This window comes from Atractosteus spatula, chromosome 14, assembly GCF_055471065.1.
Source record: "Atractosteus spatula isolate fAtrSpa1 chromosome 14, fAtrSpa1.hap1, whole genome shotgun sequence".
Classification (NCBI taxonomy): Eukaryota; Metazoa; Chordata; class Actinopteri; order Semionotiformes; family Lepisosteidae; genus Atractosteus; species Atractosteus spatula.
This window is the reverse complement of record NC_142719.1, coordinates 43,013,184-43,033,549: the sequence shown is the minus strand read 5'-3', so window position 1 is coordinate 43,033,549 and position 20,366 is coordinate 43,013,184. Positions and strand designations below refer to the sequence as shown.

The following is a 20,366-nucleotide window of genomic DNA, read 5'->3' as shown; positions in this document are numbered from 1 at the left end:
AGGACTGGGGACCCTGAGCTAGATCATGGCCTACTGCTCTTTGCCAACATTAAACTCTCGTGCCTTCACTTGCAAGGGCTCTCTTTTTCGTTGACGCCAGGATGTGTTGATTAAGGAGGGCCTCACAAACAGGAAATGACACCTCGTCTATCCTGGTTCTTAGGATATTGTGCAACTCGTTGGAGTCAGAGGTGGTCTTAACGACAGGATTTCCTAGTATGTAAATCCTTGTCTTAATTATTAGAACAAACAGTCGCCCAGCCTCAGTCAACAAAGATGACAGCATCTGCACTGTGGGCTAATTGCCCATCGGATTAATTTTAGCAGTAAGTCTAATCTAAGCTTCCACCCACCCCATTCTAATAGCACGCTGAGACGGGGGAGCCCGGCAGACACGCCACACTAGCAGAAGAGGTGTCAACACAGAACATGACAGGCCAGTTGTTACATCCTGAACCTCTCCTTTGAGCCGATAGTTCAACGTTCTGCTGGTCTCCTGGAGCAGCTCTAACTGAATCCGGAAACAGCGTTTTTATGCTGGTGATACAAGAATAACACAGCATTGATAGTACCCGCACTAAACAACAATATTCAAAAGGAGAAAACCTGCTGTTTTCCTCGAAAACCGTAAGTACTGAAGGACCTGTGAGACGTGGCAGAATTCTATGATTGAAGCGCCTGTGTAAATGTCCCCAAGGAAAGCAAAATAAACAGGTTGGGCACACTAGACAAACTGAATGTATAACACTTTGGCTTCACAGACAATATACCACTGTGTTAAGACTTCCCTGCTAACAGAAGTAATAAGCACAACCCAGCTCTATCCCAATTAAACAGTTTCTGTTCATTCAGCATACAGGCTGCAAACTGTCGTGCCGCTGCTTAGTGGGGTCTTTATTAACAGCGCAACAGCACGAGCTTTGATTAACTGGAACATCAAGGCTGGGCTGCATCTTCACTGCAGCAGAATCAGGTGGGAGCTAGAAACACGACGCTCTCGGGCTCTGGATGGCTCATGCTTCAGCGTCATTAAAAAGAGACCTGGCAGCATCAGCTGGAGGAACTGCCCCAACAGCACTCACTGTTGTGTTTGCGGAGATCTGGCTCTTGGGTTTCCTGCACTCATCTGTTAAGACTGCGGGGGAGCAGCAATGCTGGGAAAACAGAGTTTGGAGAAAGCCCTTCCCGTCTCCTTCCTGGAACTCCACAGGCAGTGATGGGCAACCAGTGTAGATCAAAATTTGATACTGATACTATCCATCCATTTTCTAACCGTTTGTTCAAGACGGGGTCTAGCGCAAGGCCAGTCCACTGCAGGGCATGCACATGCGCGCACACACACACACACACACACACACACACACACACACACACACACACACACACACACACACACAGGGCCAATTTTCCTAAAAGCCACATAAACTGGCAGTATGTCCTTGAACTGTGGGAGGAAACTAGAGCACCCAGAGGAAACCCATGGGAAGAGGGGGAGATCACACAGACTGCATCATCAACAATTTGATCAAATCACAAGGCAAGGAAGGCGAGTTAACTGAATTTAACACGTGCCTAGAGGACCTCCTGAGCTCTCCAGCACAAGTTGTGGACACCCCTGTCCTGAATCAGGGGTCCCACCCTCACGCCTCGCTTTGGGGACCTGCAGGCCTGTTGGGTCTTGTTCCAGTCAACTCTTTGCTTTGTTAAAGATCCAACACAGCCAAGAAGTTGCTTAACTGGCAACTTTGCAAGCACTGTTCTTCCATTCACAATGCTGCCAGATTGCAGGCCTTTAGCGACTTGCGAAACGGCAATTAAAAGACAGAGCTCCAGAACATTTACAGTCTGTAAACCAGTTACGGGCTCAATCACGGAACCGACAGCCCAGCTGGGACAGACAGCAGCGGGCGAGCGGGTGTCCAGGCCCAGGGGTGTGAACCCGGGTCCTGAAGTAACGGCACTATCTGAATGCAGCTGCAGCGTCATTTCAACAGCCTTTACACTGCAGCAACGTCTCCAACGTATTTCCTCTTCTCTGTTGGTTTGCAATGGGCGGCCTGCTGCTGCGGTTTCATCTCGGGAGCAGCTGTCGCCACCGAGCTTCCACGCCACCCTCCTCACCTTACCCCAGCCGCGCCTCTCCCCTCGCGCCAGGTCTACGGACTCCAGCTACCGAGAGCCGAGTCTTGCAATCAGTCAGCTGCAGCCTAGAGCTTAAGAAGACCTCCAGCCTGCAAAGTCTACACAATCAGCAGTGAAACAGCTATTTTGTAGAACACTGGATGCCTATTTGTGCTTATTAAGAAGAGAGGAGCAAAATTAGATGAAGAGAACACCTTGTTGTTGTTGTTACTTCCTGACCGATTCCGAGAGCGCCAAAGCGTGCCTTCCTGGAGCCTGCTCTTGCCGCCGCACGGCTCTCCCTGCCCGGCTCTGCCCGCTCTTACCTTTGTCGCTGAAGTCGTCCACCAGTATGACCTCGGCGACCAGCTGCGGGGGGGAGCGGTTCAGCACGCTGTGCACAGTGCGCAGCAGGGACGACCAGCCCTCGTTGTGGAAGGGGATGATAATGCTGGTGTTTGGCAGCTTCTCCAAGTACAGCTTCTGCTTGCAGCTAGAACACAAAAACACTCATCCAGAGAAGCCCGTCTTCAAAGGCCAGCTCGTGTTCAACAAGCGTTACCTGATCTCACTCTTTCCAGATGAATTCAGACAACCACACGAGGTGTGGCAATGCAGGAGGCTCTTGCAATGATTCAACTGGCTGTTACTGCATTTCACTGAACAATTAAAAAGCTGATTTTTGTAAAGACCAACCGTGAAATGCACCGGATGGGTAAGGTAATGAGAAGCCGATATTCACAGAATTAACCGTGTCGTTTTCCCGCTGGGAGGCATTACGGATGCAATGCAGTGGCCTTCATTATCGTGGCGGTCTGGAAATGTCTCGTTTTGAATAGCTGTCGCCTCCTGTCAATACCATTAAATCCTTTCCGTTCCTCACTCTCCTTTCTAAATGAATGCTGTTCTGCTCCAGTCATAGTTGTCTGCTCAGACTATTTTTAGATACCTAAGGGTGTATGGCTGTCTCTCCAAAAGCCTTCCCGCTATACAGAAACGCACAGTTTCACGTGCAAAGCACAGATTATCACCAGGAACATTCACCGATAAAAGCATTTAGGCCTCAGCGCAAATCACCCCATGAGGATGATCCTGAGGCAGGTGTACCTCAATCAGTCTGGACACACTTTCCACGAATAGCTACAGTAAATACCGCACATGTATGGCTCCGTGTTTCAAAAGAAAGAAACTGCACAGCACCAGGGATGGCTTTTTGTATCTGGAAGGTTAAAACCACAAAAACAGAGAGAGATCACCCCTGAAACATGGTAATGAATCAAACTAAAAAAAATAAAATAAATAAGCACCCTTATGACTTATTTTGGCTTTATGCTATTTGTGTTGTGCATTGAAACACTGGAGCTCCATGCCAGTAATGCCATTATTTACTCATTTATTGTGAAGTGCACATTGTTTGTTCAATTGCTCGTGTGTCAATGATAGTACTTACAAGTTTACTGAATAGTCATCAGAGACCTGGCCCTCTCCAGGTGACAGTCAAGCTGCTCTAGTGTTTTTAACTCATTTAAGACCGTGTCAGAACTGACAGGGCTGTGTGCAACTGCACGTTTGCCGCTCCTTCACTGTCACAAACTTAGAGACCCTTCCCTCTCATGCTTGGAGCACAGCAACAGCAGACCAAGGTGCTACTCAGGTAACATCTTTTATTCTTTGGCGGTTACTACAGAGACAGTCCTGGATAAAACCTCTGCTGGGTGACCGCGATCTCCAGGGAACGTGCAACAAAAGGAAAATCTGATCGGGTGATTACTGCGTTTACCAGTTACCATATTTAAACAGAGCCTGTACTTCAGCTGGCTGATTACACCTTGAACTAAGTACAAAGGTACATGAAATTTCTCTCAAGTGGATTTATGGTTGTATGCTAATCATATCCTGCCACATATATACAGTATAGATATGCACTTGTTAGAGGGCCAGACCTCATCTTCCAGATGTTTTTCTTCATGCAGTTAAACGCACAAATGTGTGCCTGATGCAGCTTCTACCGTATGCCATATGTAACGCATCCAGCTCTGCTCCGGCCCTGCTGGGACTGGATTACGGCTCCTCCGGGCCGCAGAGTGGATACAGCACAAGCTGCTCCGGCAGAAGGCGACGTTCTCTGCCGCGGCAGAATCCTGCTCCGTCTAGGTTTCGGGGACGTGATGGCACTTTTGCAACAAACTCAGAGCACTGAGCCCCGTGATGCATCAAAGCTCAAAGCAATGCCAATCAGTGACTGGCATCAGATACACATCCTTTGACTGGGCGCCTCACCAGTGCCCTGTGGGAGAAGAAATTCAGGTGGGGTGCAATAGTGAGCAGTAGCTCCAGTGATGGACGTTTGCATAGCTCCGCACATTTCTTAGCCCTTCTCCTAATAAAATGCAGCAGACTTGAAGTCACCACCATTTTGTTGTTTCTCTACACATCTGAAGCATACAGACAGGCCTTTAAAGTGCATTAAGGTCTGGGACACTATACGTGCGACAGCAGCACTGACAGCTACCCCAGTCACAGCTTTACAGACCTCTGAACCTCCAGGGCCCACAGACGCTCCCCAGCCAACTAGTAATACTGCAGTAAATTCCAGAAAGCACAGAATATTGTCTTGATTCTAGCATACAACCAGATGCAGCTGTTAAGTTTCCTTCAAAGGAAATAAAGCCTGATCTCCTGAAATAAAGCCTGATTTGCGACACCTGGATTCTCAGCGTTCCCTTCATTTTGGCTCGAGGTTCAGAGGAATCCTCCCCCTCTGTCCTGCCAGTGGGAGGCGGTCCCAACAGACCATACACGCGTCAGCCGCCCTGACACAGGCACACTTGTTTGCAGCAAGGTAACAAAAAAAAGTTTCCAGTTTATGGAAACTTACCAATTTACACGTGAAATGAAAGATTTAAATTCTTAATTTCTGAACAGAAGATACTCCCAGCAGTGACAACATGCTGCATTTGATATCATTCTCAGGCTTCAGAGACTTGAAAGAACAGCAGAGGCAAGATATCGCAAAGCGACACAGATTTGGCCTAGAGCTTCATTACACGTAATTAAATACTGCACAAATGGCAAGATTACAAGCACCCTAAAGGCTTTGCATTTTAGACCTGTGATTTCCTTGCAAGCCTGAACATCAATTAATTGCTAAGAAGCAGCAGGATACTTGTATAATGTCCGGCCCTTCGGGACACTCTTTGAAAAACCTTTAGCGAGACAGCTCTTGGCACAAAACAAATCTCGCAAGGCTGAAAGCAGTTTTTTTTTTACCTTCTGCTGCAACAGTATTGAAAAAATAATCTTGCCTTTTCTTAGAAATTTAAAAGAAAGAGCTACAAGCCATATAGCTCGCAAACCATCTCTATTTGTCAAGCACTAAGTCAAGGACACCATTACAGAATGGCAAACACATCACAGGTGAAGAAACCCTCTTTGCAGCAGCGAATCGCTTTTAAAACTTGGCGATTGCCGTCGGCAGCAGATACCCTCTGCCACAGCGCTCTTTCATTGCAGCCCACTCAAAAAAACACGTAGGTTCAAAACAAAACTAATCAATGTTCAATCATAGTTCAAATTACATTTCAGAAGATATCTACTGGAGTTATTTAACATCAACCGATTCCACCTGACACTGGTTTACCCCTCCCAGTAAAATAGGTTAAGTCAGATCGAAATCAATTGAGAATGATTTAAGTTACTCAGATAAAGGCCTTGCGTTTGAAAGCAGTCTTAATTCATTCTGTTTAGGTTATGCAGAGAAAGATGCTACTCAATGGGAAGGCTTTTGAATCGCATCAGCCAGCCGGTGTACCGTAGCTTTCAATGTGATTGAACAAGCTGCCTGGTGTTTACTTTAAGGAAAAAGCAACCAGCCCGAATACAACACAGATTTTGAAAATAATTAGATTTCAGATGGAGGAGATGAAATGCTAACATTACCAAGAACATCTGTGAATATATGAACCAGGAGTTAAGATGAACATCTGTACTGCAGGAGTTATAGCACACGAAACACAAGGGCTGGATTTGCATTTTAAATCACCTCTAATAAAATATTCAAAATACAGCAGTGATTTACGATTATGGTAATCTATGGCAGTCGTTTAATACTACTCCGTGGTAATCTGTGATAAAATGCCTAATGGAATAGTTCTCCTCCAGCTGATGATAATAAAAGATTACATATATCCTGAAAAAACATGAATAAAGATATTAGTGTCTGATTGCACAACTTTACCCAATTAGTCTTCTACTTCACTTACAGATGGCAGCTTTATGATATGAGCAGCATTAGCATCCACAGAATTGACAACGGGCAATTGCTATTCAAAGCAGTGCTCAGAAGAGCGTGGTACAAGGCTACAGTCAGGGACTGTTCAAAAATTACCAAAAGCCACAGCATCACTAATCCGCGGCTAGAAACGCAGAACCACCTACTTGGGATGCCTGATGTCCGTCAGCGAGCGGTTCAGCGAGATGCGGTCGCTCACGTAGATGTTGAACCCGTTCTCTCTATAGGCCTGATCGACGTGGTCGGCGTCCGTCAGCGGGAAGGCCTTGCCCTGCTCGCCGTTCCCTTCAAAACCACAACACCACAGACGCGTCGGTAGGCGCAGCGCGAGCCGGGGCGGCGGACAGAGGAGCACTCCCCCCCCCACCGCGCCCGTAACCCGGGACGACCCCCCGCAGAGCGCCATCCCGCCCGCACTCACCTGCCCTGGCCGCGTCTCGGCGGATCGCCTCGTAGTCGTGCCAGTCCCGCCTCCTCGCCCCGCCCGGGCCCAGCTCGCCATCCCTCTTGGGCCGGACGTTCGCGCCCTGGGGACACCAGGAAGGGTGCTGGTGAGAACCCGAAAAGCCTGCAGCCGGCGGGACGAGACCCAGGCCGCCTCGGGAACCGGCTGCGGCTGGCAGCTCTGAACCGTGGAGCTGCCTTGCGAATAACACCGACAACAACACTGGCTCGCATGCCGCGCTGGAGCACGCTCTCTCAAGATGCAGGACGTGCTTGGACAGGAGCCAACTCACTGCTGTGTCACTAGAGATGGGGGGGTGGGGGTGGGAACCATCCGGCTTGATCCCGAAGAAGCCCAGAGGAATAATCAAAGGACACGAGAGGAAACGAACGAGAAGTGGATTTAAAGCTCGGAACAGGAGGCACTCTCACGCGGAGAGCTTCGGAGGTAGAGAACGGGCTGCACTGTCATGCTGTTGATGCTCCAGGTACTTTTAAGGAGCGTTTGGACAACATGCTCAGATTAATGAGCTTCTACAACCAGGAAACTATTATCGGGGGAAAAAATGTCGACACAGAACGTCGCCCGTGACTTGCTACCACTGGCACTTGAGAACTGCAGAACAGACCTTCGCCCCTCAGCTTCAACGGCACCAACAGTAGAGGGAAGGACAAGTCTCTCGCTCAAAAACAAAACTGTTCGAGCTCAGGCACTTCAGAGCAGAATCTGCCCCTGCCCAGGCCCATCAGGGGTGGATACAAAACACCTGAAAAAAAAACAAAACATGCCAGCCGATAAAAAGGCTGGGAAAAAAAAGGGGATCTTTAATGTGCACTTAAGTCTGTATCCAGTATCCTGAAGGCAGCAGCTAGCGAGACTCAGTGGGAAGGGCTGCCATCTCCTCCTGTGTTCTTAAGGTTGACAATTGCCTTCCAGGAGGTCCAACATCAGGCAGAGATGAAAATGTGCACCTATTATAGCCGTCTTGATGGGCTTCGTACTCAATTTCCAGGATAATTATCTTAGGGGGCATGTCACATACATTAGTAAAACGAACTATAGGATTATCGCAGTAATTTTGTTTAAAATCCCTCTATTTTGAACATGCACTGAGAATGGGCAGGAAACATCAGTCACTCCAAATCCTCCGAAATGCGGAGTTGAAAATTTGACCTGAGAAAGTAGGATAGAAATGAAAAGGGAAAACACTTAGTTTATTGATTTTCTTGAGACTAATGTGAAAGGTCTTGAACACCTTGCAGTGGAGCAGCTCATCAGAAAAAATGTACTCCAACATATTTATGTCGCGTAATTTTCTGTCCAGATGTATAGGGAAGCAAATGGAAAATGTAAGTTTCATGCTCATTTCATTTAAGAGAGCTTTCCTTGTGGAACAGTTAGAGACTGATTTTTCAACTTGCATATTGTAGCAATTATACAATATTTTTGCAGATTTGAGGTGCTGCTTTCACAGGAGGATTTCCCTGGAAAGTGTCTCTTTCACACTTTGCTTTCTGAAACAAGCCTGCAGTGTGGAAAGGTGTCAAGATGATGACACCTGTCGATGAGCACGTTCAACATGCTGGTTACAAGCAGACACCAGCTTCACAGTTTCACAGAAGCAGAGGTGTCCCCTTTACACTTTCAGAAGTGTAAAATCACACTTTCAGAAGAGTAATTTAATAAAGTTGTGTACTGATGGTAACTGGTGGAAAAAAATGATTAAAGGCACTGTGTGCAGTAATTTAGATTATTTTTGCCACAGGTGGAAGGTGGAGCAAGTGAAGACCAACATAAAAGTCGCAAAGGAACATTGTAAAGGTGTTTCCTTTCTTCTCTTTTCAGCAGGAATAAACCTTTACTTGCTCCTTTGCAGCCTACGCCTGCTGACGCAGCTCCCTACTTGAACTACTTCAACATAAACGGTTACAAGTGAGCCGCCACTGTCGAAGCCGAGCACTGCACATCTGGAGCGCTTCAGATGAAGAAACAAACTGCACACTTACAGCAGAAGTAAAGCTTTGAGAGCTGCAAGACAACAGAAGAATCTATAAAATGCAGTGCCCTGGGTCGGAGACATCACGGCGTTCATGTCAGGTCACCTGCAGGCCCTGATGGCTCAAAGGAGGCTGGGTGCAGAAGTGTCAGACTGTACCTCCCTGAGAGGCTACCTGCTTCCACCTGGAGAAGAGGTGGTCAGGTCTCGAGTGCATAGAGCCGACTTAAAAGGTCTTCGATAACAAAGACAGCAAAATGGCCGACCTTTCAACCCAGATGAACCGGAGGGCGTTTTCCCTCCACTCCAGCATATTAAATGAAGGTCCTGAACACGAGCTGCAGCACGACCACCCTCTCATTGCCCCATGTTCAGCTCTTGTGCTCGTCTTTCCTTTGAGGAAACGGCTGCTCTCTCCTCCTCCGCTGAGCTCACCCTGGGGTGCCGTCTCGCGGCCGGTGCGCATCACAGCCGGAGCCGTGCGTCTCCTACAGCTGCGCTCGCCGTGAATGGACAGCCGGCAGACCGCGCCCCCCGGCCCTAAAGACCACAGACACCCGAGACAGACCACACTTCCACCTGGACGCTGCAGGACGCACGAGACATGCTCGAAAAACATCCTGAAGGGACACGCAGCGGGTGGGCAAAACAATCCTGGCAAAACGTCGGTGTCACCCGCAGGGCTGAGCCGGCAGCCGCCACGACCGCGCGCTGATCTCCGAGGCAGGGAGGAGGGCTGCAGCCTCTACACTGTGGGACGGCCTCGGGCACTAAACCTAACGTGACAGACGGGGTGCAGCCATGTCCACTGAAGGTTGGAAGAAAACACTTGAAAATGCAAGTGGCAGCGCAGTGCAGCAGACTTGCCCTCGCCCATATTAAGTTACCCACTCAAATTTAAGAGCTCTCCTGCTGAGTCAACATCAACTCTGCCCCCAACACCAGGAACAAACAGAAATAAAATGTTGCCAAATGAATCCATAGAGCCAGGAAGGAACACGTTCATCATTTCCAAACCAGCCATGTAAACATCGTCAGTAAAGAAAATCACATTTTTATTACAACACAAAATAACAATGCATAATGAGTTGATTATAGATGAATTAGTAAACCTTATTATGCAAATGAGCGGGCTTGCTTACACAGAATTAATTGCCATTATTAAAACTATTAACATATGTAATTGGCAAGGAAAACAAAATTACTGTGAAGCATGTTTCGCCGGTACAAGACTGATATCCCAGGTCTTTCTGAAGTACTCTTACATAATCCATACGCTGCAAAAACAACGCCTCTGCATCAATTTCCCCAGACAATTTTGACTGTGAAGAATAAGACTCTGAACCTAAGAAGAATCACAGCTCCATTTCTGGGGCAGTACACCTTCACCTCACACCTTCGCCTGCCCACTCTCACTGTACGACGACAGCAAGGATGAACATCCTGGGGTGACAAGTAAAGGCAGGGTGTAAAACAGAAGCTGTACACAGCTGTACAGAATGAATCACTGGGATTAGCAGTTTAATTCTGTCCACCACTGCCGACTGTAACACCAATTCCCGAGGGGCAAAAATATTCTGACAGCCCCTTTTATTCACACAGCTCTACCAGCTGCTGCTCCTCCAACCAGTTGCACGATGAGGAGCATCTCTCCCGTAAATCAGGATCATGCCCCGCTAGTACTGAATCACTGCCGCTCACCGGGAGCAACAGATCACTCTGTACACAGTCTATTTTCATTAAAGGAAGGAAAAAAAGAAAGGAATGTAATATTCTTGCTTGTTAGCAGCAAGAATTTTTCAGGTGCTAGAGGTACTAATCGGATACAAAAAAAAAAGTGGGCTTTAAAGAATCAGTAAAAATTAAAGTGACTGGTTCACGTATAAATGGCATGGATCACACTGAGATGTACTGTAGGAATCCGTCTCAGATTCCTGCTGAGATTCCTACCTCTGAATGCTCCCTGTATGTTAGAGCTCTAGAACGATGGTTGTGAACCTTGTCACCCGGACCTATAACTGTCTAACTGATCCAGATCCCTTTGATAACTAAGCACTGGCTGAAACAGACTCGCTGTGGCCTGGAACCCACTTTAGGTGATTAGGTTTACTGTATCCTCATTAATTTCAATTGGAAGAATCTGAATATCCTGGCCTAAGACACGGCACATTCCCCATGTTTTATGCATCTATTCATATTCATCCCTTCTATTCCAAACACAGGTCATGCCTCACAAGCGGCTGCTTTCCTACATGGGAGGTTCGCATGCAGTTTGAGATTTCTGTGACGAGCGCGCAGGATGAACCTGAGGTTAGGACTGTAATAAAGGAGCGCCCTGACTTTTCTTTAAGCCTCAGCTCTTGGATCGATCGTCCCGGCAGGAGTCACGAACCCCTGGGACTCGTGGGGGAGGGCAGAGTTAATGTCAAGGGAGCAGAAGCAGAGCTTTTACCCGATGACAAACATCAAAAACAACAAAATAACTTCCTACCAGCACTCCTCACAGTGCATGTCTACTCTTCTTCCAAGATCAGTTGTAATTTTCTGAATCTTTAGCCTTCAAGCAGACCAGTACATTGTAAAAAGGAAAGGGATGTCTATAACTACACTTGCAAGGAAACCGGCACAAGGACTGAACCGCTTGATCCTTGTGAAGTACGGACTGCTTAGAAATCCACCCTTCCATCCCTCCGTTTCCAAACAGCTCTATCCAGTATTGGGTCTCAGGCCAAAGCCTATCCCAGCAAGCAACAGGTACCAGGCGGGACACAGCCTGGAGGGGACGCCAGTCCATCACGGCCGAATCCTACAGCTGTATCGCGGAGCAGTGACGTTGGGAAGACACGAATGGGACCATGGGACATGCCCTGCCACGGGCAATGGCTGTACACACCAGAGGGCACTCCATGACCACCATGTGTGCCAATAACATCAAGTACTTCTTTGCATAAGGAGTGCCTCCCGGTTCTTGGCTTTAATTCCACAAATTTTGCGTTTAAATTCGACAGTTTCCACTCCAGCTGGCGTTTCACTGTGGATTGTGCAGAAGCCCCCTGGGTAGACTCTGACAGGCGGGCGTGTCGAAGTCTCTGCACACAGGTCCTCATTCTACAGGCCCCAGCCCCGGTACAGAAAAAAGCAGCTGGAAAATGGATGGAAGGATGTTAAAAAAATGTTACAGGACATTTCAGGGAAAAAATGCCCTCCAGCTGGTTAGAAAGAAAGGCAGCCACAGTGCAGCACACTTGCTGCGGTTTAAATCTTCCATGAATGATGCCGGAAGAGAAAAGTCCAAGAGGTTCCGAAATCCCTTCAAGATCGATTTTCAGTGCTTTTATTTGCAGGAAGCATTGGTTCCACAACACTTTCCTATCTCTCCAACGTGGTTCTGTATTCTATGGCTTGTGAGGCCATCTTGGACCTGGATGGACTGCAAAGCATTCTGCACATGTTCAGAAAGACACTGGACTCGCAGAAGAAACCTTTTGCTCTGCAGTGATCCCGCATCCTGCAAGCTACACAGGTCACACCTACCACGGGTCTGCAATCTGCATCACAGGGGAATTCTCTCAAGACCTATGCGCTGCTAACACTTTGCTTAATGGACCCTAAAGCACTAAACATAACTACATAGTAATTAAGAAACAGCAGAAATGTATCCACATAAAATGGACACAGCAGGATTTGAAAGATGTTGCTTCACAGTTACGTTTAGTAACATCGTACTGCACTAATTCGGCATTCCATGCCACTCCTCCACTCCTTGAACAACATTACATATGCTGTTTAGGACAGTATTTAATTTATTCTTATTCGTGCCACAAGGAGAAGAGCTGACTGACAGGTAACCTTATTATTCAGGAAAACTCTTTATATTGCAGATCCTGTCTGAAGCGCAAAGATCAAAACTGAGTTCAGGAAAGCTGTTCTCAAAATGCCACTATGAAAGACAGCTTCCCTAAAGCAGAAAGCTGAAAAAAAAGTCCAGCACCAAAGATTCACTTGAAGACTCACTAAGAGGCGCAGAGATGCTACTGTCCCATTTCCCTTTGATTAAAAATTCAACACAGAACGTGGTGGTATTCCACTGGGGTTTATGGTTAACAGGAGCTCACAAATCCATTTACTGAGTCGGGGCACCATAAAGTATCAGACACACAGCCCTAGTGTAATATTTTATAACATGTACCCTAATCATTCTAAATAAAAAGGGAATAATTCCCTTCATTAAAAAAAAAACATTTCTATAGCTTTCACTGTACTAAGGTGAAAACAAGAAAGTGGATTATGAGCAATTTACTTCAGGTTTGCACAGTAAGAAAAATAAATCACACTGAAGCAATGCTATTCTACATCCTTCAATTAAAAGAGCAGAACAATGGAGACCAGCTCATTTCTCCTTGGAATTTCTGAACCGGCACCTCATTGCTTTTTCCATATCGGAACTCGAGGACACGGATGAAAACCGAGGGAAAGCATATTTAAAATGGAGAACAGGAGACACTTCTTTACACAGAGGGTTGTGGGAGTCTGGAACTAGCCACTCAGCCATGTCGGTGAACCCATTACCCTGGCTTCTTCTGAGATGAATAGCCTCCTCTCGGCTGTAACCCGAGAAGCACCAGGATCCTGAAGGACAGACAAGACGCCGATGCAAAACACAAGAAACGAATCACTGCAGGTCCCCTGATGGTCTCTAAGATTTGTAGGAACTGTAAAGATTTTACGTGAGAAGAGCTATTAGTTATAACAAGGTGACCCACACAGGACCTGCAATGGGCGAAGACCCTTCGAACTACGCATCCCAAAAGATAGAAATTTTTTTTTCCCCCTAGCTCTGTCGAACCAGCCCTGTCCCCTTAGCTGCAGGCACTAGCGGAGATCCAGGACCTTTGCGTTTTGGGGTGGCACCTCAGAACTGCACCTGGCCGCTGCTCAGCTAGCTGCAGGTCTTTTTCAACTGGTGACCCCTGATCCCAGCTTTTGTTTATAAACAGCTGTACCTCCTCGATGACCACGTCTGGGAAAAGAGATGGGCCAGGGACGAGCTACATAGTCTTTACACACACCAGCTGCCAAGCTGGGTTATGAGAGTCGCGCCAGTAATGCTGAACAACCCCAATCAAAGACTTGGGGGAAAAACATTCACAACCGATGGAAGCCAGCGACACAGCAGGGATGCAGGAACGCAGCCCTTGTGGGCTTACAACCCTCGATCCACAGGAGAGAACTCCAGGGTGCGAGATGAAAAGCCAGAGCTGTAAAAGGGAACGCACATACTGTATTAACCTCTCCTATAATGTCGCCGGTTTGATGTTTGCTGGCAGGCAGATGATTTCATCAGTATTCAGGCCACAGTACAAACATCCTAATAGAGTAGTCCCAAACATGAACAGTCGCCTGCTTTCGGGCACTTTGAAGTTTTAAATGTGCTTCCGCACAGCATCAGCATTCAAGCTTGAGTCCACCCGACAGCAGGAAGCAAAACAAAAAAAAACCAACAAAAATATCACATTTTACCTGGCTGAGCAATTTTTAATCAACATTAATGTGCCCCTGTAATGGTCTGTTCTTTTAACGCCTGCTGGTAGCAAAACTGTTATGCTGAAAGGGCCTATTATAGAACAGTTCGTGCCTGCGACACAGCTTTTAACAGCTCTGCTTAATGTCTAGTGAGACAATACAGAAAATGATGTGAAATGCATATCTGTATGAGTGATGCAAAGCAGATCCCTATGAGCCCAGCTGTTTCTAAACAGGAGGGTGCGACAGCTCTTGAAAACAGATTACAATCAGGCTCCTAGTACATTTGATTTTGAAATCTTCCATCGGATATGCTTTCTCGTTGACATTTAATCTCGCAAATACTGGAGATTAACTGCACTCCCGTTTTATTTTAACGGCCTGAAAACCTGAACCTGAAGGGTTCAAGATCATTATAAATGTCGCGTGTACAGCCACTGTGCATGTGAACGGTGTCATTCCACAATCACCAGAGCTGCTTTATGGAATTAAGCACATCACTGCTCTCATGTTGGGATGTCGATACATGCTACCGAGCTTGGCGTTCCATAAAGCTGCTTTAAAGAACTCAGACCAAGCGTGGAAACAGTAGTAGCAGCCATTAAAAATCTGCCCAGATGTCATCAAACTAACATGCAACACCAAGAATAGACCTAAGCCTCATATTTACAATGGATCCACAGAGATCAGATTGAATGTATAACATACAAAGAGCCGGTTACAGCATTAACGGATTAGTGCACTTGTCATAACGTACTCACAGTATTCTGCTGCATTCTGTCATTTTATAATCTGCAGTACAATGCTCACAAAGTGCTTCAAACCTAGAGGGCAGAAGACGCAACTTTTCTTGCTATTTTTTTAAATACTCTTAATTGCACCCAGAACCATTCAGGACAACACAAGGTACTTTTAAAAAAAAAGGACAAAACAAGGGCTGGTGTTTAAACTGCTGGAACTGTAGCTGTGAAACAGTGAATTCACTTGGTTCAGAAAGGGAACTGCTCCAGCATGAACATTTACTGTCAATGATACTGAAACCCATAGCTAAATCTTGGAATAACATGAAATTATCAGCAGGAAGAATGTGCACTCTGCCATCGCAGCACAGTAATTTACTCAACACTTTCCACAGAGCTGTTGACCTGTTCATTTCACGCTGAATGAGAATCAAATGTTTTAGTATTGAATATCAGGCCTTTAACCAGAAAGGGTTTGTCGACAGGGAAGGAATGAATGAATTAATGACCCATTCCATTCACAAGTACGAAAAGGTGAAAAGGGCCATCAGAAGAGCTTCAAATCTGGTCTGAAATTGGGTAAACAGTGCTCTTAAAGTCTGACTTCTGCCTGAAGGTACAGAAGACAGCTATATAGACCCGATTGCAATACTGTGAGAAACGTTCATGCACATCAAACAGAATTAAACTATGGCCGGAGCCCACCAAGCACATAGCATCAGAGAGCACTGCTGCAGTCATCAGCAAAGTACTGTGCTGCACAGGAAGAGCAGAACAGTCACTGAACACAGCGTTAGTGAGCCCTCAGCTCAAGAACTTTCCTTCCTCTTTCATCCTTCCATGCATAGTATACAGCCCCACCAGCTCCCAGTTGTAGTCATTATGAAAAGGCTCCTGCTGTGCCCCGTCTCAACCCCTTCCAGGCAGAAAACATAGTTCAGCAGAGCGGCGTCTTCTGGGTCGCTGTTCTCTAAGCATTTTCGGGGGAAGCAGGAACGAGAGCTTGAGAATTTACTGAATTCATCCTGCAGTCCCTCTCTTACAGAACTGACAATCCAAAACATACAAACCAGCTCGACCAGCACGATGAGCTTACGAACAAAGTCTGACCTCTATGACAGAGGGCCCTTGCACTGGGCAGCACTGGGCAGTACTGGTTTAATCAAGTACTGGTAAGGGATTCTAGAGGGGCGGTGCGGTGACTCTGGGGCTCAGGATCTGCGCCTGTGGCTGGAAGGCTGCCGGTTCGTATCCCGCGGCCGTCAGAGGAATCCTACTCCGTTGGGCCCCTGAGCAAGGCCCTTAACCCCAACTGCTTGTATTGGAAAGAAATTCCTAACACAAGAAATTGTATATGGCAATTAAAGTGATCTGAAGAGATTCCTGGTTCCTGGAGAAGCTGGAGAACTGCAGGACTACATCCCAAAGTGATGGGAAAGTCCAACGCAGGCCTTGCCCTGAGTTAATGATGCCGAAGAGAGGAAGCATTTAGCTCATAAAAGACCAACAGATTAAAGGTAATTAAAATCTGAATTTATATTGACAGTGCCTTTACTACTGCAAAACTATTCATAAGGAGAAAGATGAATGTCTGTCTAAACAGGAAGTCAAACGCAGTGCCGAAGGTGTCGTTCGTGCTCTCCCCTTCTTCCATTTCCTCCTCATCCTCCTCCCCTTGCCCCTACCTGTACTGCTCACGGGGGATTACGGCCCTGAAGCACGGCAGCTGGAGCCTGCACTGCGGCTTCCTCACAATACACTTTCTTAATCACAGACGCATTTCTCTCGCAAAGACATCGACCGTCTTTATTCGTGCTAAATGTGGCATGCATCAAGGAATTCTATGTTGCCATTTAGATCATTTATTGCCATGTGAAGGGTTCTGTAATGCGCTGTGCATGCTCAACTAACAGTTACATAAGTGAACTTAAAATGCTTTATTTATGTATAATTTAACTCCCTAACGAGAGACACGTGGTTCCTCCTACCTTACTCATAGCACGATGAAGACAAAACACAAAAGCAAAGAAAATTCTCTGGAAAACAAAGCTGGATTTGAAAATAAAGCTAAAAAAAGCTTTATTTAAAGCTAGAATTTACAAATATTTAATATTTACAAATATAATATTATCTTTCTTTCAGCTCTGCTTGTATTCCTTTTTCCACTGCCTGCTTCCCTTGCCTGGTGTTTTATTGAACAGCTGTTCCAAGAGCAGAATAAGAGCTCTGTGAATGCCTGGTAAGGGTGAGATTCGCTGGCTGCCGAATCGCTTACAAAAGGCATGGGAGAAGAGGAAAATCATAAATAATTAGTGCATCCTGCACAGCCATGTGAATGTCCAGGAAGACTTCCATTGACAGCACTTGCGGAGCAGCTCGGGGATTGAAAATAATTGGATTGCATACAAGTGTCTGCGCACAGTGCTCTCATTCAAGTGCATACTGTATATCTGCAGCTGCTCTGCAGAGAATAAAGCCTTCTTTTATGGGAAGTAATAACAGTCCTTAAAGCGCATTAATCCAGCAAAACAAATGAACTTGAACTGGAAGTTTGAGCTTGCAAAGGACCCATCTAGTATCAGAGGTGTCCCGGTGAGGCTCGTGGCAGCCTGGAGCCCAACCTGGAAGCACACGACTGCTCTCGCCCTGAAGGGGGCGCCAGTTCCAGAGGCAAGCTCTGTGGGCCTGTTAGGAGGCGGGAGGAATGCAGAGCACCCGGAGGAAATCTCCACAGACTCCGTACAGAAGGCACCTCAGCTTGAGATCGAACCCAGGACCCCAGAGCTGACCGCCGCTGTGCCAGCCCTGTTTGTGGAGGACGTTTCAATCACGGTGGCAGGTATGGCTCCCTGCACTTGCATTTGACAGCACCTCGAGCTTAGAAAAGCTCACTCATGGCTTTGAGTGGAAATCCACCGCCTGTCGACAGTGTGAAGCGCACAAACATGTACAAACCTGAGGACGTCAATCCTTTTCGCTCTAACGAGAAAGGAAGGGAATGCAGGTGGAGAATCCTGGCACATTAATTTGGTAGCTGACAGGCGACGCAGGGCCTGGGTGTGCTCAGGAAGTAAAAAGCTTCCAGTGGCGCAACGCCCTGCCTCACGAAGGCCAACCATACCACACAGACGGTGCTGCAGCTGCCTCTCTCACTTCTCACAACCTGCGAGACGCAACGTAACCTGCCGGCAAAACTCAATGCACCGCAGACATCGTGCACCTGATTTTCTACAGGCAGAAGCAAGGGAAACAGAAATGAGAAGAGTGAGGTCGACTGAAGGGTCCACATAGATCTGCTTTAATCGATAAAATCACCTTCCTGCTGGGCTGACTCTTTTGAGATATTTGCACTAGCTGTTATACTGCTGTGCACTCTTAACAACATCTATAGTTAACTCTTCACAGTACGGAACTGACCTCTCCTGCAACTTAACCACTGACTCTATTGGGACCGTAATAACACAGTGGGAAAGAGAACCTGCAGGCCCAGTAACTATAACCCAGTCTCCCACATGCTCCATCGCACAGCCCACAGACGGCAGCAGGCTGATTCAAGACAGAGGTCCCCACTTCTGACCCTGGAGGTCCACACTCGTTTAACCAGCACAGGTAAATTACTTAATTTAACTCATAAGTTGCTTGACTGCAACATTTGCAAGTTTTTTTTCCTACTCAAAAGTTTGGGATTTTATTTGACTTACGAAACGCAACAGTTAAAAGGTGACACCCAACACGTTTAGTGGCAGATAACAGTCAAATAGCACATTATTGAGTCAATTCAATGCTCAATAAGGTTACTGGGGGCTCGGCTGGGACAGCAGGTGTGTGGTCCTCTGGGACCGAGACTGGTAACTCCAGTTTTAAAGCAGTGAAGGCCAGACCTCTCTCTGTTCAGAGCTCTTCATCCTCAGTGTGTGCTTTTTATTTTTCAGTCGGCCTTTTCACACATTTTGAGATGATGCAAGTTCTTCATTGAAATGAGAAGAGAAAGCTATATGAATACAGTACAATTCAATTGCTGAATTATTTCATGCACAGTAGCTTGAACAAGCCGCCCTTTTAGAAGTCATACACAGGGGGTGGGGGAACAGGTTTAAATCCAGATTAACCAAGCTGAACCAAGGTAACCGTTAAACATGTTCTGCGGTCATTCCCTACCAGTGCCACAGTCCAGATGTTCTGTCCCAGTCAACCCAGTCTGAAACAGCAGCAGGCTCTCCACCTGCTCCATTTATAAACGATATGCTGGAGAGCGTGCAGGGAGGAGGCTTTCAGACTCAGAAGCATCAGATACAACAAAGACAAACACAATGAAATCTCAGATATATTCACAAAGTGCTTATAATTCGTGGCACCATATAAATCCTTTATTGCTTCCTCACACCGGTGACAAAGGTTTTCTTTTTATATCAACATAAGGACCAGCACTACAGGACATGTTCTAGACTGGCTGAGCGCGCAAGATGAACGCTACGACGACGTACGCAGGCCTGTGGCAAAATCACAACTAGGCTCAAAGAAAGAGGATGGAAACGCTTTTGACGGCTAAGGACTGTGCTTCAGATTTTTTCCCCCCAGTTCTTCTGCAGCTCTAAAGTAAAACACAGATCAGACTGTAGATCGCTGAATTGTCAGCCCGCTCCTACAATGCAGAAAGCCACATCCTGCCAGCCAGATTCACACATTGTTGGGCGCTCTGCCACTCTCATCCGAAGTGAAGAAAGGCAGGCACTATTTCAATCCTCAACCTTTCACAGCCCTCGTCAGGTCTGAGAGAAGAGAGGGATCTGCAGCAATGAAGCCCTTCGCAAAACGGCTGATGTTAACTTTGCAATCACACGTCCTTCAGCAGAGTACAATCCCAGCCTAATAAAATTAATCAGGACCATGTTGACTTGTAAGCGATCCTCATTTTGGATCCATGTGAATTCAGAGCCTCCAAGTGCAATATTTACAGGTTCTTTCTTTTTTGCTGCCTGCAAACCTGTATTGGCAAGTTTTTACTCTAACAATTTCAACCTTGCACCGACATTTTAAATTCAGTATTTGAGTATTTTAACACTGTATGTTTACGATGGTGTTGCAAAAGGAACTCTGGCTGAAATCAGTTGAACAATCAAGTTTCCCAACATTTTCTTGATGTAATTCCAGCCTGACTCATCATCACCAAGGCAGAATTGCTCTGTGATGGGTCAGTTGTTAAAGGCTGAGGGTGGTTTGCTTGTCATGCACTCTGAACAAGAAGGAACA

General features: G+C 46.6%; 1 protein-coding gene across 1 annotated transcript in view; it reads right to left on the bottom strand.

Moving 5' to 3' along the window:
- Window positions 1–20,366, bottom strand: part of galnt10 (UDP-N-acetyl-alpha-D-galactosamine:polypeptide N-acetylgalactosaminyltransferase 10 (GalNAc-T10)) — a 65,989-nt gene that overhangs the window by 37,217 nt on the left and 8,406 nt on the right. Inside the window, exons 2-4 of the mRNA XM_088932943.1 lie at window positions 6,834–6,939; window positions 6,559–6,697; window positions 2,448–2,614 (exon numbers count right to left, since the gene is read on the bottom strand). Of these exons, the coding sequence (XP_088789069.1) occupies window positions 2,448–2,614; window positions 6,559–6,697; window positions 6,834–6,939 (412 nt within the window). The remainder of the gene's footprint in view (window positions 1–2,447; window positions 2,615–6,558; window positions 6,698–6,833; window positions 6,940–20,366) is intronic.